Source organism: Lipophrys pholis (genome assembly GCF_963383615.2).
Source record: "Lipophrys pholis genome assembly, chromosome: 17".
In the NCBI taxonomy this organism is placed as follows: Eukaryota; Metazoa; Chordata; class Actinopteri; order Blenniiformes; family Blenniidae; genus Lipophrys; species Lipophrys pholis.
This window is the reverse complement of record NC_137643.1, coordinates 2,108,517-2,130,349: the sequence shown is the minus strand read 5'-3', so window position 1 is coordinate 2,130,349 and position 21,833 is coordinate 2,108,517. Positions and strand designations below refer to the sequence as shown.

Here is a 21,833-nt window from a genome sequence, read left to right as displayed (position 1 = left end):
CCAGTGGGGAGTTACGCAAAATGCCTTCAAGATTTTATTTTCTTGCTCAACAAGGAAATGGTGAAGTCAGTGATGGATGGTGGATGGTTCCCCGATGCAGAACCCTGGTTTGAATCTGTTGTCTGGCTTGTAGTGTCTTGCAGTGTTTTTTGGGGGGAGTTGGTTTTGATGAACACACAAGAAGAAAGGTGTGTGCATTGACACTAAAGTAAATCCCACCCCCGTGTATAAGTATAATCCAGGCAGAAGTTCAGTCCACGGTTTAGTACAAAAGACATTTCATTCTCGCTTTGGCTATTGTGTACATTTGGGATAACAAAAAATATACTAAACACAATATATAACACAATCACAATATTTATGTGTTCTGTTAATAAAAAAAACAAAAAGCCACATCTCAGATTTGTCCTCCTCTCTGGTGAGTTCTGTCCTGCAGTTTCAGTCGAAGCTGCTTTCCATTCAAACCAGTTCAAATCCTCCTCGTTTCTCCAACGGGGGCAAAGGAAGACTGAGGATTCAAACAAGCCGACCTCGGATTGTGCACCGACGTGTCCTCAGCCGTGAAAGAGGTCGGGCTCGTGAATCTGCTGGGCGGCTCGGCTGCGTCGCGTCGCGTCCCGCCCCGCCCAGCGGTCAGTTTTCAGTTCATCGAGGTGAAGAAGCGCTCGCTCCGTGACTCCCGGCGGAAAATGAGATGAGACGAGAGGATAAGGAAAGGAAATGTCCCTGTAATGTGTTTACATGGCCACTGGAAGGTGAAAGTGGGGGCGACTAGGAGAAGTCCAGGGGCCGGATCATCATGGCGGTGGCTCGCAGGGAGTAGCTGGGGCCTTTAAAGTAGTGCCACTTGATACCGTTCAGCTTCCCGATGTGCTGTCCTTGGGTGAAGTACATGCCGTTAAGGTTGGACGGGCCACAGGCATCGAACCACCAACCTGGAAGGAGAATGAAGATGATGAAATGCTCAAGGGTGAATCAGAATCAGTATCATCTACATAAAACACCAATGAAGAATACCAATAATAACAGTAGAATCATATATTTTATACATTACAGTAGAGAACACTTCTTTATTTTCCACATCATTAAATCATTTTCTAACTGTTTGAATCCACATCGAAAATAAAAAACCCTCTCAAGCTTATTAGAGGCTTTAACGCATTTTATGAGTGAAAATTTCGTTTTTATTTCTGAAGAGTTTAGTGACGTTTTGAAAACCATTTCCACTTAAAAAGACCAAAACCCTGAAAATGACGTAGTCATGTAGCATGCCGGGCCGTGAGCTGGTTGTCCCAGGAGAAAAGCTGAGTTTTCCCCCCGTTTCAGAGCGTTTTTTGAAAAGTTCCACCTTGGGAGCAGTTTTCAAAGAGCGGCTCTGGGGTCGTTGTCGTGTCAACAGACCCCAAAGACCCAATCAAAGTTTTTCCATTTTCTCTTCAAATTAAGATATCCCTTTGGCTGCGGTACAGTCACGACTTTCACTTTCATCAAAATGTTTTATTCTACATGTTTGTTTGAGAAAAGAAAAAGTCCCTTATTCTCCCCATTTACCATCTTTTTATGATGAAGCCCTTCACACCATGGCTGTGGGTCCGGTGTGGTCAGTCTGAACCATTCAGCCGCAGATAAAACTAACTTTTGAGTGACTTTTCCTTTTCTTCTTGTGTTGATTAAAGTGACCTTCACCATGACTCCTGTCCTTTTTGGAATCCTGAGACTTCCTCATGCCCCTCCCCCTCCAGCGAGCCCGCTACCTGCTGCCAAACACTGGCGCTACCTCTTTCTATTTAAAGCTCGGTGTGCAGTGGGTAGAAATGGCACATGGAGCTTTTATTCCTCCCACAACGTGACAAACTGCACGGTTCCCCCTCAACGGCTCTGCTGAGAGTAACATCAATTCAACTTTATTAGCTACGAACGTGTTTGAATTCTAATTCAAATAGTGAAACGCTGCGACTGCACATGCGCACCACGGCCGTAGAAACGAGTTGTTCTGCACATGCTCAGTAGCTCGACAAGAAGTACGATGTTTTCCTGACGTGTCATGACGCCCAGTCCAGATTCTACTTGGACTTGGTGCTTTTATTTTGACAATCCAACTCGTCTGTCCAGTAGAATGTGGGTGTTCTCTCGATGTTAACGTTTCTAGTGTATTGTTCTCTATGTACATGCATGCCTGGTTTCATTGCAAAACAATGAACAGCGCCCACTAGTGGCTCTTCATGAATTGAGTTTTACGACTCCAGGTGTTGAGTTTTAATGGTTATTGTTGATGTTAATAATAATGTTACTGATTTTACTGCAGGTAATATTTATAATGTGTATTATAACGTGTTCCATAAGATTTTTAATATCTGTTGAAGTTCTTTTGAAAGCAGGTGTTACATTTTAATGGTTCCTGCTAATGTTATAAATCTTTACTGTATGTTATATTTGTAAATATGTATTATTATGTTCTGTGTCTCCAGATGGAAACTAGCTACGACTAAAATCTGGTACGAAGCATCTTTTCTTTAAGATTGATGTCTTTGTGCATGGTCCCTGAAAAATTAAATAAAGAAATAAATTTAAAAAAGAAATGCCAACAACATTGTTTTCAGTGTTTCTGCAGTTTTTCGTGGAAAGTAGAAGTTTAGCCCCAACATACATGGAAAATACTACTTAAATTACAGTGACGATTCCCCCCTGTCGATCGCTCCGCGGTCAGATGTGGACGCTATGCGAGGCATGGCATGCGTCAGTCACACAGCGGCGCTCTGATTGGACTGACCTGAATACCACATCGGTCTACAGGATGACATTCGACCAGATCCCGTCAGCAGCTTGGAGCAAACGTCTGCCCTTGTTGCCGTCACGGATCAGCCACATACACATTGTTTGTTTAGTGATCAACGCACGCAAGGAAACCCACAGCAAGGAAACTAGGGATGGGAATTGATAAGATTTTTCTGATTCTGATTCTAATTCCATTTTTGATTCTGTTTAACGATTCAATTCTTTATCGATTCTCTTATCGATTTTTTTTATTTTTTATTATTATTATTTTTTTTTTTAAAGGAGAATAAACAGGTAGATTACTTGGAGTGGGAATTGATAAGATTTTATCAATTCTCCTAACGATTCCTGAGTATTTCTTTGAAAGGGAAAAAGTAGTTTTACACAGTTTTCTGCACCAAAAGGAACAATGTTATTTTTTCCAAACATGAAACTTGAATTATAATTTTTCTCTTAAAAAAGAACAGTCAAATGTGTTTTTGCCTTCATCGGATGCCCCCTGGAATTGACACTTTTTCAAATTTTGTGCTGTTGACAAGTTAACCCTCTCTGGGAGGCGGAGCCTGGAGAGGAACGTGGAAGTGACGTAAGAGGAGGAATGTGCTCTCTCGGTCTGCAGGGAATGCTGTGTTCTCATATTATGTTGGTGCTTTTTTTGAGGGGATATTCAACACAGAATGATCTAATATATAGACATACAGTAGTTACCCTCTACTAGATTGTGTATGTCTACACAGTAGACATACTCTAGTAGAACGTGTTCTACTGTATATGGTGTGAAAACCAGAGGCTCACACATATACTGAAGATCTACTAGCATATGTCTACTCTGTCGGCTTGTTGGAGCAGACGTTCACTACACGGGACAGATTGACGGCAGAGTTAATTTATTAAAAGTCCCTCATTAGTCCTCAGACAGGACATTTCTTCACCCAATGGACCGTCTTCAGCAGCCACACCATGTGGTGCTCAGGAGGAGGTGATGGAGGCCGGGGGTGTAGCTCAGGGAGCCATAGTGCAGGTTGTTTTGACTATCGGAGTAAACCGAAGTACCGGGAGGAGAACCAGCACACACACAGAGAGAACGTGTAAACTCCACACTGAAAGGCTCCTGCCGGGATTTGTACCGAGACTGTTTTTTTTTTTAAACTGGACCTTGTGGCTGTGAGACGAGAGGCTGTGGACTCTGTGGATTCAGGACGTGGTGAGTGGAACATGTATTAACTTATCATATTATTTTGTCGTTTATCGTCTCCCACTTTAGACCTTCTCACCTTCTCCTGGTTGAAGGTCTGCGTAACTAGAGTTTGTAAATGTTCAATAAAAATTAAATAAAAAATAAAAAGGAGGTCTGCGTCGCAGAGTGTGTGACGTCATGCAACGTACCGCGACGCGACTTGATGTCGTGCTGGGAAATGAATCGTTAAGAAGAATTGATCACATTTAAGGTGTACCATCCTGATGGAATTGATCAATTGGAACTGGTTCTCAGTCAGAAATACAATAATGCGATTATTGTTCATGTGTAACATTTATATTTATGTATAAATGCATATATATTTACTTAATTTTAGTGTAATGATTTCGAACTCTAAGTATAATTACAGACCAAATTCTCTCAAAAGTTGGGACACTGTTTCTAATGTCAATAACAAAATAATGCAATAATTTACAAATATCATGAACCCATATTTGATTCCCAATAGACATAATAGATGCCATGAACTATAAAACTTGTTGCTGCCATCAAATTCATAATAAATGTTCCATAAACTGGTAAAATGTCTTTGTGTTATGCAAATCAAATCTTTTTATTTCCCTACACTTTTTGGAATCTGGATTGAGGAATAAAGCATCATGATTCTGTCCAACCTTCCACCGATATACCAGATAAGACTAAGTGTTAAAACTACAGCTGATAAACTGCAGGTTTCCTTCACACACAGAAATCCTTTGGGATTTATGATCGGTAGCCTTTGTGAAATGTCTGTGGACGTCTTCCTTTGGGAAGGTCTCCGGGACTGCAGTTTGTTCTCTGGATAAAAGCGTCCCTGCGACCTCCTGCTGTCGGCGCTTCGTCCATACTGCGTCTTTTAGTGCAGAGCAAACGTACAACATGTGTTCTATCCACACTGGATCCCGCCCTCTATTCCTCCAGCACACTGTGGTTAACCTAGTGAAAATAGCACGGGAGGTATTTTCTTCTTGTATATTCCAGAATCTTACATCATTTCATGTCAGCCCTGCCTTTAACAACACGGGGAATAAATCAGAATATATATACGGTAGAGCCTTGACTCGGCATTCACGCCGTCGTGTTTCTCCTCTGCGGCCGGGCGCAGGCAGGTGATCAATCAGGCAGAATCGGGGTGTTGATCAGCCGTCAGATGCCAGTTCGCCTTAACCAGCTCTGTTCACAGTGACCTCAGAGGTAAAGCTGATCTGAAATGCGGATTTAAAGATGCTTGATTAGTAGCAGGTCGGGACGAGGTGACGGCGAGGGTCAGCCGGAGAAGCAGAGTCCTTCTAAATCTCTCTGACACTTGGTGCCGCGCCCGGGGATTTTTATTACGTTTCCAAGCACAGCGCGCTGGACGAGCGGCAGAATATAACCTCATAGGTGCAGATAGACGTATAAGTGACCGCATTTGCTCACTCAAAGTCTCGCTAAAGCAGGTTGAGCTGCAATAACGACCGGGCAATGAACACTGTGGTGGAGGTGACGAAGCAACAGAGCTTTTGGAATGGAAGGCGGCCAGTCGGCCATACCGAGACATGGTCTCTCCATGGTGAATAAATAGATGAGCCCAGGACTAAACAATGTGGGCTTTTAGAATACAACTGAGTCGTGGAATTTAGCCATTTGGAAGCATTGCTTAGAAAAAAGAGAGGAGGGGAAACAAGAGTCCAACTTCTCTAATGTTTCTCACAAGCTGACATGCAGCCACTCGGGCAAGTTCACCGTCAATCTGTAAGTCACAATTGGCCGTTTTCAACAAGTTCACTTGATAACATAGTGGCGTAAGGATAAATCAGCTGTTGGAAAAAACCGGCAGGCTAATGTAGAGCGCTGTGGAGCTTTTAACACTCGTCGTCATTTAATCTGGTTTGATGGTGTCTGAGGTTGTATGACTCACTGAAATCCAACTTCACCTCAGGGAACAATAAAAGTAACCCAATCTAATCCCCCTAATTAAATCAATGTAATCTGTTATTTTTGTTTGGGAGCTCACTGATAGTAAAGACAAGGTTCAGATTCATTTCCAAGTAGCCGTAAAATGTTTTCTCTAATACCGTCCGGGTCAGTAAATGACTTTATCGTTGAGAAATACTTCAAACAGATGAAGAAACATTCAGTACAACTCGCTTCAGGAAAGAAGAGAGTGATTGGAGAAACAGACTGGTATTTCCCAGCATGCCTTCTTAAATGTCATCTTAAAGAATGAATCACGATAAATTATTGCTAAATGGTCCAGCTGATAGCCTTTGCCCATAGTTATCTAGGACGTCGTCCAGCACCCCGCGACTCTGGACAGGATGGAGCGGTTTCAAAAATGGAGCGGGATCGCTTGGACTAATATCTTTTTAATGAAACTTGCTGTTTTGAACTTTGACCATATTTTTACAGCTAAAAACGACGTGATGATGTGAGCAGATTCCCTTCCTGAATATGAAATATCAGGTGTGTGTTTCCAGATTGTAAAATGGCTAACACCTGAAAATATTTTCTTGGTTGTCAAAAGCGCTGTCCACATGACCGCCATTGCAGTTAACCACATCGTTTTTGGCTGATCATCCACATGTCATTGCATTTTAGGAGCCTGAAAAGTGTTTTTAAAAAACACAGGTTCCTAAGTGGAGAAATTTGAAAACGCCGCCTCGGCTCTGATATGTGGATGGACGAGACGCACATTAGCTGAAAACTGTGGCAGTGTTACAGCACCCCCTATAGGCCTGGCATATGTGCTACACCATTTTGAAAAGTCTTCATGGTGTCGCTTGGACGCAGATGTTCTCTGTGTGGACGGGTAGGGACAGGGCCGAAATTCATTGACTTGAATAGAATAATTTAACTAATCCTGAACATCTGCCTCCTTTCTACCACAAATACATGACTCTCCCAGCTTTGAGGAACTCACCGCCCGTGAGCATGAGGGCGCACTTGCACATGCAGTTGTCGTTGTCCATGTCCTTGGTGCTGAAGTCTGCTCCGTGGATCACCAGGCTGCTCTGTCTGCCTGCCGTCCCGCTGTGGCTCTTCAGGAACAGTCTGAAAGACATCGGGGGGAGGAAGACGAGGGAGTCAGGTCATGAAAAGGCAGACGGGGGAGGAGGCAGAATGCCAGTGTTGATGTGAGTAGTGGAGGCAATAAAGGCTGGGAGAAGACACAACACGCCGCCAACAGACGTCTCCGGAGAGACATTCAGGTTTTGTCGTGATTGACTACACGTCCTGGAAGTGCATTAACAACACGGTAGAGCCAATGTGAAATAAAGAGTGGTACAATGACTGTATGAAGGAATTACAGACAGAAGGAGTGCGAGGAATGTCTGGGCAGAGTGTGAATTTACAGCGCAACAACAGACTAAATCCTGAAATACAGACCTGTGGCAGCAACACAGTAGAAAGTCCAGTAAGCAACCTGTTTAACCCATCATCCATCCACCGCTGGACAGATGTGGCAATGTCTCTGTGGGTCTTTGTTTTCCAAGAATGCAATATTTCTTCTTGTCTTGGGTTATTGGATTTAACTGCACAGGCTCCTACTGCTCCTACTCTCTTCATGATCTTCTATTTTCTTTCTGTCATGAAACCAAATACAGTTGAAAATAAACAGTCCAGAAATATATCGCAGCAGGCCCGCTCTGGAGAATATTACAAGTGAAGAACTCCGTCGACTGTTAAAGCAGTGCAATATCTGAATGCATGCTGTGGAAATATCATGACTCAGTTTGAATCATGTTCAGTCTAATATAAAGTTAAAGTGTCCGAAGGAGTTTCACTGTTCTAGGAAATGTAGATCAAGGCTGCAAACAGTCAGTTGAGTGGGCGGATGGACGAGGATAGATGAATATGTAGCTGGAGAGATAGAAAGATGGAGGAAATGATTGAGAAATATCAGACGCTTTAAACCAGATGTGTCAAACACAAGGCCCGCGGGCCAAAACCGGCCCACAAGAGACTCCAATCGGGCCAGACCACCAAGCAAATGGTAAAAACTGAAAAGAAAACTTTGATTTTTTTAACACATTTCTTAAGAGTAGCGGACACAACACAACACTGAGACCCGAGCTGAGATATCAGTGAAGCTGCTATGGAAGCTATCAAACTCGCATTCGCCTCAAAGCCATGCAGTCTGGGTGATTTTATAAAAACACCCATAGTGCAACAGCTATAGGGTAACCAAGTTTTTTTTTGGGACATTCCATTGTGTTTTGCACCAGGAGGTTTCATTAAAATTGACTTTATGTTGACACAAAATTCATGGTAGTAATTGTTTGGTTTTGGAGACACGTTCATTTCATACACTCTGCGCCACAACAAAGAAAAAAATTCAAAGTTTATATATGTATTATGGCACTATTTCACCATTCCGGCCCACTCAAGATGCGGTTGAGCTGTTTGTGGCCCCTGAACTAAAATGTGAAACAAAAATGAAACAAAACAATAAAATAAAAAATATCACAATGGGATTTAAAATAAAGCAAATATCAGTTACAGTTTTTTTTTTTCTTTGTTTTTTTTTTCTTTCATTTTTGGTCCAGTCTTTTCTTTCTGCATAAAATATGAGCATTGGGGTCCAAGTTAGGCTTATTCTTTTTTATGATTAATCGGTAATATTTGTGACAAATAATTTTGTGCAATAGATTTGTATAGGACGATCTTGTATTTGATCAATTTATTCTAAATTTATACTGTACTTTTGTACAATTGTGTATTTAATTGTTCACTATAATGTCACTATTTCATATTTTTTATGTTTTTTTAAAATTGTATTTATTTTTATTTATTTTTTTATGAGGACCACAACAGAAATAAGTTATCTATGACTTTTTTCTTGTGTCACATTCGGGTGATGTCATCAAAATAATTAATATATATTTATATGAAAATGTAGAAAATCCAAATAAATATATATAAAAAAAAAAATCTGTCCACATGCTGAACCGCATATTGGTCCTGATGGTGTGTGTTTGCTTCATGGAAAACTGCTGAAGCACCAAGATGTGTGATACAAATACGATCCATCAGGTTTTAAAACCAGTTTGTAAACTCCAACCTGAAAGATAATAAAGGAAACAGTGTGTACAGAAGTGCTTTGTGCTCGACTGGTTTACCAGATAAGTAAGGATGAAGAGTCGTGCAAACAATGTCCAGTATGTGCAAAAAAATGTATAATACACCATGAAAGTATGTTTTGCTAAATACTCTTTGACATCAGTATCTGTTTCAGGAGAGCCACATTCCTGCATGTCTTTAATGTCTTCCTCCTGCAGCACAGGAACCCCGGAGAGGTCCTGTCTCCCCGTGAAGCTCTCCAGAAAGCCTGATAACAAGTCCTTCCTTATAATCAGGCCTTTTGAAGCCATGGAGGAGACAGTGGCCCTCCAAGACCAGGAGTGACCACTTCTGGTCGAGAGACTGAACATTCATCCCGCGAAATCACCTAAAAACTGCACGTTTAAGACTGATGAGCCGTCGCCTCCGATCGGGACTGCGCCACATGTCAATGCGCAGAACAAGATGGAAAATGAAAACACGATGCGGTGGAGGGGCAGAGTCCTCCGGGGTGTGTCACTCTGTGAACTCACTCCTGGCGTGAAGAAGATCTGCAGCGCGCCTCCCCTCCTCCCCACTGTACTGCACATTTCCTTTTGTTCCCTCGCCAAGTTTTCGTTTCTCTCACGCTCTCTTGGACGCCGTTTAGTCAATGTTTCAAAAATGCATAGTTTTTGCATTTTCCTTTCAGAAACGTTTTTCGTTTGCACGGAAACATTTATTAAAAGACGTCGGTTTACAGAGAAACGGCAGAAAACGATGTAGTTAGCATGTTGGGCCACTAGGTGATGCTGTTGTTTGTTTTTCAAAAGAAACCACACACACGCATGCAGCAGAAAACAATTACCTATACACATTAACAATAGGAGAACACAGACGTTCTAGTGGACGGACCACCAAGTTGGATTGTTATTACGGTGACTGTCAAAATAAAAGTACCAAGTCCAGGAGAATGTGGACTGGGATCCATGACACGACGGATAATCAGACCAAAACAATGCTGAAAACAATGACGTCACTGCCCCGCCCCTCGACCATATAGCCCCGCCCCCTTTCTCCCTGACATCACTGAACAACAACAAAGATGGCGGACGACCTGCTGCAGGTGGCGCTGCTGAGACTTTAATAAGGTCAGATATTAGATTTGTCGTTTTCTCAGTTTTTGCGTGCTCTGTGACTTCTTCTCCATTTTTGTTGTATTTCTGTGGCAGAGTTACAGTGGCACCTATAGGCCTGGCATATGTACTACATCGTTTTGAGTAGTTGCCATTGTGTCGCGTGTTTCCGGTGTGGACGAGAAATGTTTTTGGAACCTACGAGGAGACAAAAGATTGTTCTGGCTCGTCTGGACAGGTCTCCGAAACGCAGCATATTTCCCCTCGGAGTATTTTCAAAAAGCTGTGTTTTGTCTGTTTTATGGGGAGACGGAGTCAAAGCATTTTTTCGAACAGCCGTTGTTGCTGTGTAAACAAAACAAACGCAACAAAAGATTTGTTTTCACTTTACACTTTTTCAGTTTTGCTTTCAAGGAGCAGCACCGAACCAAAGAGGTCTTTGTTATTTAGTGCCGGTTCACTTGAGGAGTAACTTCCCGAGTCCTGAGGAACCGTCGAGCTTTAATGAACCTCGGGTCCCGCTTGGCCTTTCCAGGGAGAGAGCGTCAAGGCAACGTTTTGTGTGTCGCTGTGAGGAATCAGGTTGAACATCTCAGAGATCGACAGGAAAGAAAGTCATTCAGCGTGAACGACTTCTGTATTTGGACAGCTGTGTAAATGGCTGATTTGTAAAGCAGAGTACAAAGTGTGACTGCGGGTCGCAGTGGGGAATTCACTAAGCCACTAAACCAGAAAGTGTAATCCGACAGTTTAAGAATGAGTCATGTGTCTAATCAGTGGCACCAAACGACCAGTGGACATGGAGAGTTTGGATAAGGGCCTGTGAGTACGCTGAAAGCATCACAGTTTACGTGTCAATGTTCAAATTCCTGGATGTGTGTGTGCACAATGTGCGACACATGCCGCTGTATTATCTGCCCTTGACAAAGGCAGCAGATGTCCGAGGAGATATTTTCCAGCTCGCATCCAAAAAGCACTGCCTCACTTACGAGCAACACGACTTCTATCAGCTAATCCCTGATTGCGAGGAAGAAAACATGCAGTGTCGGGGATGAGGTCTGCTACTGCTCTGATGAAGACCAGACTTTACTGAATATGTACTCTGCTCTCTGAAGCTCTCACCAGCTCTCGCTGCGGTGATGCATCGCCAAGGCCCATCACCAAGAGGGATTCTCAGCCTGACACTTTGACAGGCTGCCTTAAATAGTCTGCGGCTGTGTTTACCGGCTACGCTGCGTATTTACCAGACCAACAATCCCCGACCCAACTGGCACCTGCAGTTTTTCCCTGTCAGGGTCCATTATGCACTGAAAAGATAAGTGAGGTAATCAAAAGATGGGCCAAACAATGAGCTCAGGAGGAAGAGAGGCCTGTTTAGAAAGAGAAAGGAGAAAAGGTCTCTGATGGATAGACGACATCTTATGACTTCTGTTAGAGAAAAGGAATCGGGCGACAGATCTCGGGCCAGCTGGACGAAGACGTGAACAAGAGGCGAATACTAATCTGACTGTTCCTGGTAAAGAAACTTAGTCATGCAGCTGGTCAGGGCTCATTAGGAACCAAAATATTGAGCTACATGGGGAATTCCTGGGTTCTACTTGGTGAGGTCTCGGGGGAGGGGGTCTGGTGTCAGGCCATCTCAGTTCTCTGATACCTACCGGAGACCAAGCACTGTTTCTGATCTTCTCACTTATTTACAAAGTCAAAGCAGCGACCGTGCATGTCACTGAAAGAGGATCAGCTCACCCAAATGACAAAAAACCTACAGAAAACATGATATAGTGTCAATATTATTGCTTTATTAGGATATAATGAGCTCAGTAGCTTGTTCTTGTTGTGGGTTGTTTCTCCATTGGAGGCGTAATGGAGCTTCATCCTCATGGCATTGAAAGGAAATGTGTGGTGGTCAGGTCACAAAAAACCCAAATAATTTGGGATTAAAAGTTTTATTCATTGTATCACAACATCCATTTTCACACAGTATTTCTGGGGAGATTGAAATAGAAAGTAGAAACAAGTTAAAATGATAAATTTGATGCAAAACCACATGTTGTGACGGACCGTATATGAAGACTAAAGTTAAATGAAAAGCTTCTAACTATAATAAGAATGGTTTTTGTTGCTTTTGCACTGCCACAACTGCTGATATTTAGAAAATGAGAAACACAAGGATGACAGGCATTCAACAAGTAACTCTGACTCAGTGTGAAGCAAAACATGTAGATCAGGGCTGTCAAACATGTTTCACCATGAAGCCAATTTTAATGAAAAGTTCTGGTGCAAAATACAGTGGAATGTTAAATGTGTCATTATTCTGTCATGTCTGCTAATCTTAAGACATAAGATTAAAAAATCTGTGTTTTCTTTGAAAGCTGTAGTATTTCCTTGGTGGTATGGCAGATTGCAGCCTCTTGCTGACGACGCCTCCACATTGCAGCTCGAGCGACTCTGGTTGGACAAAATGCTGATCAGTATTTTAATATGTGCTAACGTGTCTGTAGCACTGTCGAGCTACATTTACTCTTGATTACTGCATGAAGGTTGGCTGGAATACCTCTAAGGCATTAAAGTCTGAAAACCAAAACATTTTCGGATGACTAAATACCCCAACGAGCAAACGGAAAAAAAAAATCCTTGAAGCAGATTGAGCTCAGTTCATGATGAGGGTCAGGTCCGAAGTATTACAGCTGCTGACTGTGTACATAAGAACCGAGTTGTAGCGCGGGTCAGGTGAAGTATCTGAGAAACATGCTTGTCCGATCCGCTTCCAAAACCAACTCTGCTAAATCAACATTTTATCAGATTGGAATATGAAACATGCCCACAAAACACAATGTTTACCACTGTGACACCATGTTCAATCAAGCTTCCCGCAATTTAATGTAGGAAACCTTCAGTAGTGGCTAGGAACACCTTACGGTCCTAAGATGAATAAAGTGAAAATAAAGGACGTTCTGGTCTCTAGGTGCTGCAGCAGAACAACTTGGTCGTCTGTCCACTAGGATGTCGGTTGTTTTCAGCGTTTCTGCTGTTTTCATGCAAACTGACATCATTTTCAAAGTGTTGTTGTGTAAACATGGAACAGTTTTGAAATAGAAATGCAAAAACATTGTGTTTTCACTTGAAACGTTCTTGTGTAAACGAAGCGTCCATTAGGACTCAGGAGTGGACAGGACAGGACAGGGGTCTGTCACCTGCGGCTCTGGAGACACATGTTGCTCCCCGGCCCTTTCACAAAATGTCACCTAAACACGCATTCTGTCTTGTTTTCGTTATATTTAAACACAAAGGCTTTATTAAAAGGACATTTAACTCTAGTCTAAAAGTTTTTTCTTTTTACAGGCACAAATAAAATGGCTAAAACCACAAGAAATGGTGGGAAGAAAAACTGCTAAAACAGCTTTCTAAAAAGAAAAAAGTTTGAAAACGAGTGAAAACCACAGGAAACTGCTTCAAAAAGAATACTTAGAATGTCAAAATTGTCTATAAAAGGTTGAAACCTTTAAAATCAGGTATTAAAACAGCTGGAAATGTAATGAAATGTTAACCATCCTAGATCCTAATTGAAATTTCACACTTCTATGCAGTTAACGTGCCTCTCTACGTAGGTTTTTAATTTGGAACTAATGAATTAAGGCGGGAGACGTTTCTTCTCTTTTTCTCTGCACAGCAGCCGAAAGACTTTTTCAGATCACAGCAGAGAAAACTGGTGAACGCTCCTGAATGTGCAAACATGTTTCCAGTTTGCCGTCTCTCGTTCTGCTGACATGCTGCATTTAACAACCCAGTGTGTTCCTCTGAACAGAGGATCATACTGTAACTTCACAGAAATAATCCTTTGGGGAGGTGTGGGTCCACTTCTAAAACAACGTGTCTGATGAAATGCACATTACCATGTTTGAAGCTCGAACTCGTATTTGAAGACGACGCCGGAAAGAAACAAGCCACTAGAAAATGTGCATAAAAACTTTTATATTAAATGAAAGTGAAAATGGTTCTACTTTGGACTGACACACTGAGCTGAGCTCGCATGAGGACGGCGCCGCCGTCAGCTGAGACTTTCCGCGTGTTCACCTGGTAGCCATTAGCCCCCCGAACTGCCGTCTGATTGGCCCATTGCAGAGGTTAATCACCCTGACCAATGGCTGAAGAGGTGTCTGGTGGGCTGCTCTCTTGACTTTGACCATCATAAAGCTCCAGTTAAAAACACACACACACACACACACACACACACACACACACACACACACACACACACACACACACACACACACACACACACACACACACGCCCTGACCCCATACTAGAAGATTCTCCATTAATGACATTTGGTACGGAATCACAGTCTAAAAAAGACAAACCTCCAGTCAAGGTACTTTTACCTGAATTGACTTTGTAGCAGAGACAGAAAACTCAGGTTTGAGTCCATAGTTGTTGACTTTTTATGCTTAGAGTCTGCAGGTATTTACACTTTCTCCCACATGAAGAATAATTTAGATTAATTGGTCTCAACATGTTAGTGTGTGGCGCCGTTTACATGACATTTTCACGTGGAAAGTGAAAACCTTCGTAACATTTTGGTGTTGTGCTCGTAGCAACTGAAAGTGCAACTTTTTGAAAATAGCTTCCAAATTGGATGTGTTGTCGGCGGAAGCGCTCCTCCATCTCATGCACACCACAGCCAAAGTAACTATTTGTTCTGCACATAGTTCCATCCATACGTTCCCACACACACACACACACACATTTGAATTACTCATATATAATTGAAAGTATCTTGGGTTTCAGTGTCTTGCACTCTGATAGGAGGGGTGAGGATCCATCCACCTCCAGGTAGGACTGGCTGATGACCGAGTGAGCCAGAGCCACGCCGCCCTGTTAGTATTTCGTGAAACGGTGTTTTGCTCATTGTCAGCTGGGATAGGCTTCAGTTTCCTCCAACACTGACTTAGTAGGGTTGTGAAACAACTGTTAAAGGTCCATGGTAGGGATTTCTTAGTGCCCATTTCCCACAAACCTCTCCACAAACTGTGTCCAAGTGAATACTCAAGATTGTGGTTGAACTGACTCACTAACGTTTTTCCACGATATTGTACGACTTCATCAGCAGCTGGCGGCGGCTCACCCTCAATGAACATGACGATTGTTATGAGTACTGTGAGAATTCCACCGATCTCTGATATCTGTGGTGATACAACGCCATCCAATTACGTTTGTGTTGTGTGTTTGACCACAGAACACCAGAACACTCAGATTAGGAACTGTTAAGAAATGGAAACCATGGAACCCGAAGCTCACGAGGATGAGGTTCAAGTCGACAGAACTTGACGTATCTGAGATTATCTCAGTGTGAGTCTTGGAAAAGAGAGAGGTCACCATGTTTTGAAACCCGAATCCTGCCAATTTCTTTTATAAATTCTCACAAGAAAAACATCTAAATGAGATCTATCTTATTCTTAAGGGGCCTCAGGCCATTACCATATGAAGAAACGACTGGATCTAAAAACTTGGCCGTCCACACAAGGAAAGATATTGAATAAAGATGTAATGGCCCATCACAAGATAAACATATAACTCTTTTCTTCCATTTGGGAGGCTTTGAACATGCATACTAAACATTTTTTCCCTGTAAACCTCAACTTGTGTCTACGCATATATTCAACTACTGTGAACGTTTCTGTCGTAGGTGATTTTGGGAAAGTTTCTCGTTTGTGCCAAAAGTTCATAAGGATATATTGAGATGGAGCAGGTGGTGTTGAATTTGAGCCACACACACACACAATGATATGAAAGTGGGACACCCCCCTCTGAAATTCCAACAAGTCGACAGAGCAATAAATCTAGCACTTAATAGATCTTGAATGTCTTACAAGATAATCTTGGACAATTTTAAGATTGCGGTAAGATTTCTGCCATTAAAACATGATCATTTAGATTAGTTCCTGACTATTTAATTCACATTGTACTAGAGCTTGGTTCCAGTAAACAAAGCACTGGATTCCTAATAATATGCAGCTTTGTGTAGCAGGTTATAACGATTCTCTCCTGCACAACTGCCAGATGCACTGATATGCAGATGACACTGTGATATATATTTCGGCTTTCAAAGAGAAATCAGAACCTTCAAGCTCATAGTCCTTCAGTCTTCTGTACTTAGATTTGATTTCATCGTATCTTCTCTTATTTCTTAAATTATTCCACAGAGGTTCAGCTATCTTCACTGATTTAGTGTGTAAAGTCAACTTTCCATTTCTCTCAAAAAAGACCGGAGGAAATTCAACAATTGATTTCATAAGCTTCAAAACGGTGTCGTGTCACCGAGTGGAATGTCTCTTGTTGCGTAACTGTCCAAACAAAATATTTTCATCTTTTCCTGAACTGCTGTTTTCTGTCTGACTTTCATTTATGTTTGTTCGCTCCAGATGTATTTTCTGTGATTATCCTTTGAGCTTTGTTGTCGTTTATTTCTCTTCCACTGCAACCGACAAATTTCACGCGGCCATATCAAAGAGACTTTGACAAGTGAGAGCGATTAGCCTGAATGTGTTCATCTGATGGCTTTCATTGGAAAAACATTCGTAGGTCATAAAATCACGTTTTATTATATCATTTTCTCTTCTGCAGCTTGTGTTGTGTTGCCGCAGCCCCATTAGGTATAATGATAGGAGGGTTTTTTTTCTCCAGCTGTATATAAAGGCTGTAACCTCGACGATTTTGGTCTCTGCAGTAACAATGACAGAAAAAAACCAGCCGATTTCGCAACATCATGAGCTTGAGGTTCAGAGAGAGCTCGAGAGGTTTGGTCAGCTCAGATTACTTGAACTCTGCAGATGAAGCAAACTGCAAAAATGTTGTTATCTCGAGAAACTCCTTTAGTGTTTGTTTTTCAAGATTCAAGAATGCTAACCACTACACAACTGTGCAGCCCTAGATGTTTGATATACATCATAAATATAACAAAGTCCTTCAATTTATTTCTACAGATTTTCTGTTTTTGAAAAGCTATAAAGGTCAAGTCCTTGAATTCTACCGAAAGTGTATTACTGTATTTTCTGGACTAGAAGTCCCACCTGTCAAAAATGTGTCATGGAGAGTAAAAAAACAACAAACAAAAAGCAGATATACAGTAAGTCTCACTAGTGTGTAAGTCTCATTTCTTTGTCCATGTACAGATGTAACTGCAGCATCGACGATCCAGGTCCAGCGGCCTTTGTTCCAGAACCTCCTGTGAATCTGGCCCTCATGCTTTCAGCCCACGATTTTATGTTTTCTTCATCACGGTAACAGTTTCTCACACGTTCTAAACGTTTCTGCTTCTCTGTTTCTTGATATATAAGCTCTTCTTTTTTTTGGTTTAAATTTTGCGGTGTAGCTCGTCTTTGGGCAACGTTTTTCTTGTGTTTTCAGCGAATTACAGTAATAATGAAGGTTTTTCTGTTGTACCGTAGCAGCGTTGTCTTGCCATACAGTGACACCTAGACTATATGTACCGTGACATATATAAGTAAGATATATAAGTTGCTTTTTAATATAAGTAGCATGGCCGCAAAACAGCTAAAAAATTTGACTTATTGTCTGGAAAATAGAGTAATTTATTGTTTCTGGTTTGTAGGGGCAACATTTCTGTGAAGGTAATATGAGCTTTAGCACATATTAGAAAACAACCCCAGAAAGGGTTTACTCACAACTCAGGCCCTGTTTACACCACAAGTGAAGACTTATCGTTTTTCCTTTTTTAATTCAGAAAACAAAAATCACGTTTACATGGTATTGTTTTGAAAACAATGCAGTTAGCATGTTGGGCCACTAGCGGGTGCTCTTGCTTGTTTTTAGCAAATCAGGAACCGTTTACACGACAATGTTTCAAGTAAAAAAAATCATTGTTTTTGTGTTTTCATTTCATCAAAGTTTTGTGTTTTTCAACAGAAATGCTGAAAATGATTTAGGTTTCATGTACGGCCACTAGTGGGTGCTGTTGGTAGTTTTTGTAACGAAACCACACACACATGCAGGCATAGAACAAGTCGATATAACCATTAACAATGGGAGAACACGGCCATTCGTACGGACTGATGAAGACGTTGGATTGTCATTACCAGTGACTGTCAACTATAAAACCACCACGTCCAGGAGAATATCGACTTGGAGTCACGACACTCCGGAGGAAACATTGTTCTGATTGTTTACCTACTGAGGATGTGCAGAACAATTAGTTACTATGGCAGTGGTGCACATGTGTAGTGGCAGCGTTTCCGCCGTCTATACAAATGGAGGATTTACAAAAAGTTTCAATTTCACTGGCTTTGTGCGCCGTCGTCGAATAAACACTGCTTTTTCATTTGAAAACGTTGTTTTGTAAACGGGGCCATACATTCTATCACAAATACCAGTACACAGATGCACTTTTACCTTCAAGCGCAGCTTTTAAAACCATTGAGATCTGAAGTAGTAAATATTTTCGAGGTGTGTCCATCCGTTCTCCTCCTTGGCAGCTGCTGAGCCTCTTACACTTTTTACTGAGCAGCCAAATGAAACTTGGACCGTCAGTGAATCGCAGCCTTGTAATTCATAATATTGATATCATCTGATGGCTGTTAATGGACTGCTTTAAGAGTTTTATTGTGATGGGCAAAGCCAACAAGAATTACATGAGTGAGTAAAGGATAACATCAGCTCCAGCGTTTTAGAGCGCTGGTAATAAATGAGCGTTTGTGTACAAGATTTCATCTCTGAAGGATTAGGAGTCCATATTTCACAGAGGGATAATTGCACACCTCCCTCCCTCTCAGTATTTTGAGTTATTTCCGTTTCGCTGCAGAAGAAACCAAGAGGCTGGCAGCGAGACAAACATTCCCTGGCTGGTAACACTCACTTATTGTTTATGAAAAATGGGGAGTTAGTTGCGTGCATTATGGGGCTTACATGGATATGCTGTCTGTTTTCCAAGCGGTGGATGTCTGTTTGTGTCTGTGTTTGCTTTTTAGTCTGTGTGTATGTTTTCTAAGTGAGAGTATGAGGTACAAATGTTTGGCTCGCAATGACACAGACCCAACACCGCCTGCTATCTCTGCAAAAACATGAATGCGACGTGGACGATTTGTCATGATCAGTTTGACATTTTAAAACAGGTACGGTGCCAGAGCAGAGACAACCACAGCACTCTGAGCACTCTGGTTGGTTTGAGGGTCTGGATGTCTGGGCTGTTTTGGCCAATATCTCAGAGGAGCGAACCACAGCTATTTTTCAAAAAACAAAATCTATTTTTAGAGATCGGCATCCCGAACAGGCTCGGACACTGTTCGGGGACACAGTCCGTATGAGACCGAAGGCCAGGTGTCTTGAGTTTTACCCTTTAAACACACGGAGGTAAATTATATAGCAAATTAAAATAATGCAACCATGTAACAAACAACAAATGAATTCCCATAGGATATATACAATAAACAACAAAGAGGATCCAATTCAAATCTCAATGCAAAGTCACTTTCACGACCTACTTCGGCTGTAAGCATTCTGCAACTCCACCTATCATCCCAAAAATATGAAACAAATGAAAAGCAGAATGTAAAGTCATATAATATTCCAGGATGGGATCGAGTTCACATGGTTAGAAATAAAAAGTGTAAAACACAAGAATTGATGAGAAAATGTGAAGGGGAAAAAGAGTTTGAGAAGTTGTGAACATTTTGATAAACTCCCTTCATCGAGCCATTTCACCAAAACCTACAAATAACCTTCCTCTTCGCACGTTTCCGCCCCATGTTGACAAGCCTGATGTCAGCGCTCGTGCACTTAAAGAACAAAGGTAAGACGAGCTCTCACGCCGCGGTCGACTCGGCGTTCAATTCAAAACAAAGAAACGACTCGATCTCTTCCGGATGATTGAAATCATTTCTCCAGGCCCTTGGAGAGCGCTCCAGGTACGAACTTCTCAAGACGAAAACCTTGTAAAGTGAAACTCCTGTCATCACAAGACAGCTCTGAAAATTAGATATGGCAAAAAGCCTGCGGCAGAGAAACACATGAAACCTTTGTTTCTGGAGGCTCGGTGGAAGAACTGAGGAAAAGGCTTTTAGGCCACAGACTCCTCGTTCCGCATTTCGTCATTTGCAGCTGAAAACGACGTTTCGCAACCGAGGGGACCTCTTATCACCGAGAGCCAGCAGGGAGAACGGCTGAATTGGAGATGTCAGACCTTTTGACTCTGAAGCCAGCGATTGCTTGGAAGTCCGAGGAATTCGGCAGTAGTTTCCACATCTGAGGGGGCCGAGCGTCCGACTAAGCCTGAAGCCTGTTATCATTAACCCCCTCGAAAGAAAACAGGAACCTTTGCCCTGCGACGCTCACCAGGACCGAGCATCAATCAAAGCGGGACTTGCAGTAAGGAGACGGAGGCTCGCAACACGTTGGCTTTGGGAAGGAATTTGCTGTGAGACAAACTTCACCACACACTTGCGTAACAGACAGACATGACAGAAGTGTCTGGAAAGCTCACGGCTTCTACAAACACTTACAGTCCCAACACTTTCAGACATTTTGTCTTTCCATTGAAGTGCTATCACAGTTTGAATACATGTATATTTAACTGTTTCTGATACAAGACCAGGAAAAATAAAGCCTGAAAGTTGACCACACGTTTGTCTTTTTTAACCACATTTCCAGTCCTTTATTTCACGGCCATCTGACGGAACAGATACAAATCTGCTTTCAAACCACACAGGCTGTGAAAACTTGCACACACAAACCGGGTGCGATTGTGTTTTCATGCAGTTTTCTTCTATTTGACAAACAGAATTGCAGTGATTGGGGTTACGGCTCTGAACTTCACGGTGGGAGTTGAATGGGCACCAGCACTTCTGCTGCCACGGCTCCTTGTCTGAATCCCACAAACTACGGTTCTTTGTCATTTTGTTTGGCCGGTGCCCAGGTGTCAATGGTAATTGGTGAGGAGCTGGAGCTGGTGGCTGCTTTGGTTGAGTGAGTCGGCCATTTTGGAATTTCCGACACCACACCACAGATTTTAATCTGCATGACGACGAGTTTCCAAAAATCCAATTATCAAGAGGGGAATAGTATCAAATATCAATTCACTGAACGAATTCTGGAATCCGTGCTTATTGATGACTGAACAGCGCGTTCCAGTCATGAAATGTCCGATTGGAAACTCAGGAAAAAAAGATGATCCCACTTTTCCAGACTTTATATATTCAGACCAAGAAGTTTTACAGTAGAAGTGCTTGGGAACTTTTTTTGTATTCTGGATAATACAGATTGTAATTTGGACAACTTTGCATTAGAGCTTGAAAGATTATCTTAAAATGTCCCAGCATAGTGTCCATGAAGCACATCAAACTGATTCTGTGACCCTTCATGGACTCCATCTCTGGTTCTCTCACTGTGAGGCCAGAGTTCTAACCACTGCCCCACCGCACCACTCCGACTGAACGAATCTGATTGGACCATCATGGTCGGACATGTAAGGTTTTATGTAAACATGTGATATTATTATCGAGCATAACGATCATGTTGCGTCAATTACAAACACTTTCGCAGATGACGTTATCGTCTTTGTATTTGATATCTCCTCTGGAATTTGAACATGAAGTATCAGTGTGAAGACTTTTCTTTTTTCCTGAATGTCTGTTTCCTGGTCTGAAAGAAC

General features: G+C 42.0%; 1 protein-coding gene across 1 annotated transcript in view; it reads right to left on the bottom strand.

Moving 5' to 3' along the window:
• angpt1 (angiopoietin 1) overlaps positions 1-21,833 on the bottom strand; it is a 67,570-nt gene continuing 45,737 nt past the window's right edge. Inside the window, exons 8-9 of the mRNA XM_080484180.1 lie at positions 6,915-7,045; positions 1-935 (exon numbers count right to left, since the gene is read on the bottom strand). Of these exons, the coding sequence (XP_080340306.1) occupies positions 772-935; positions 6,915-7,045 (295 nt within the window). The 3' untranslated portion in view covers positions 1-771. The remainder of the gene's footprint in view (positions 936-6,914; positions 7,046-21,833) is intronic.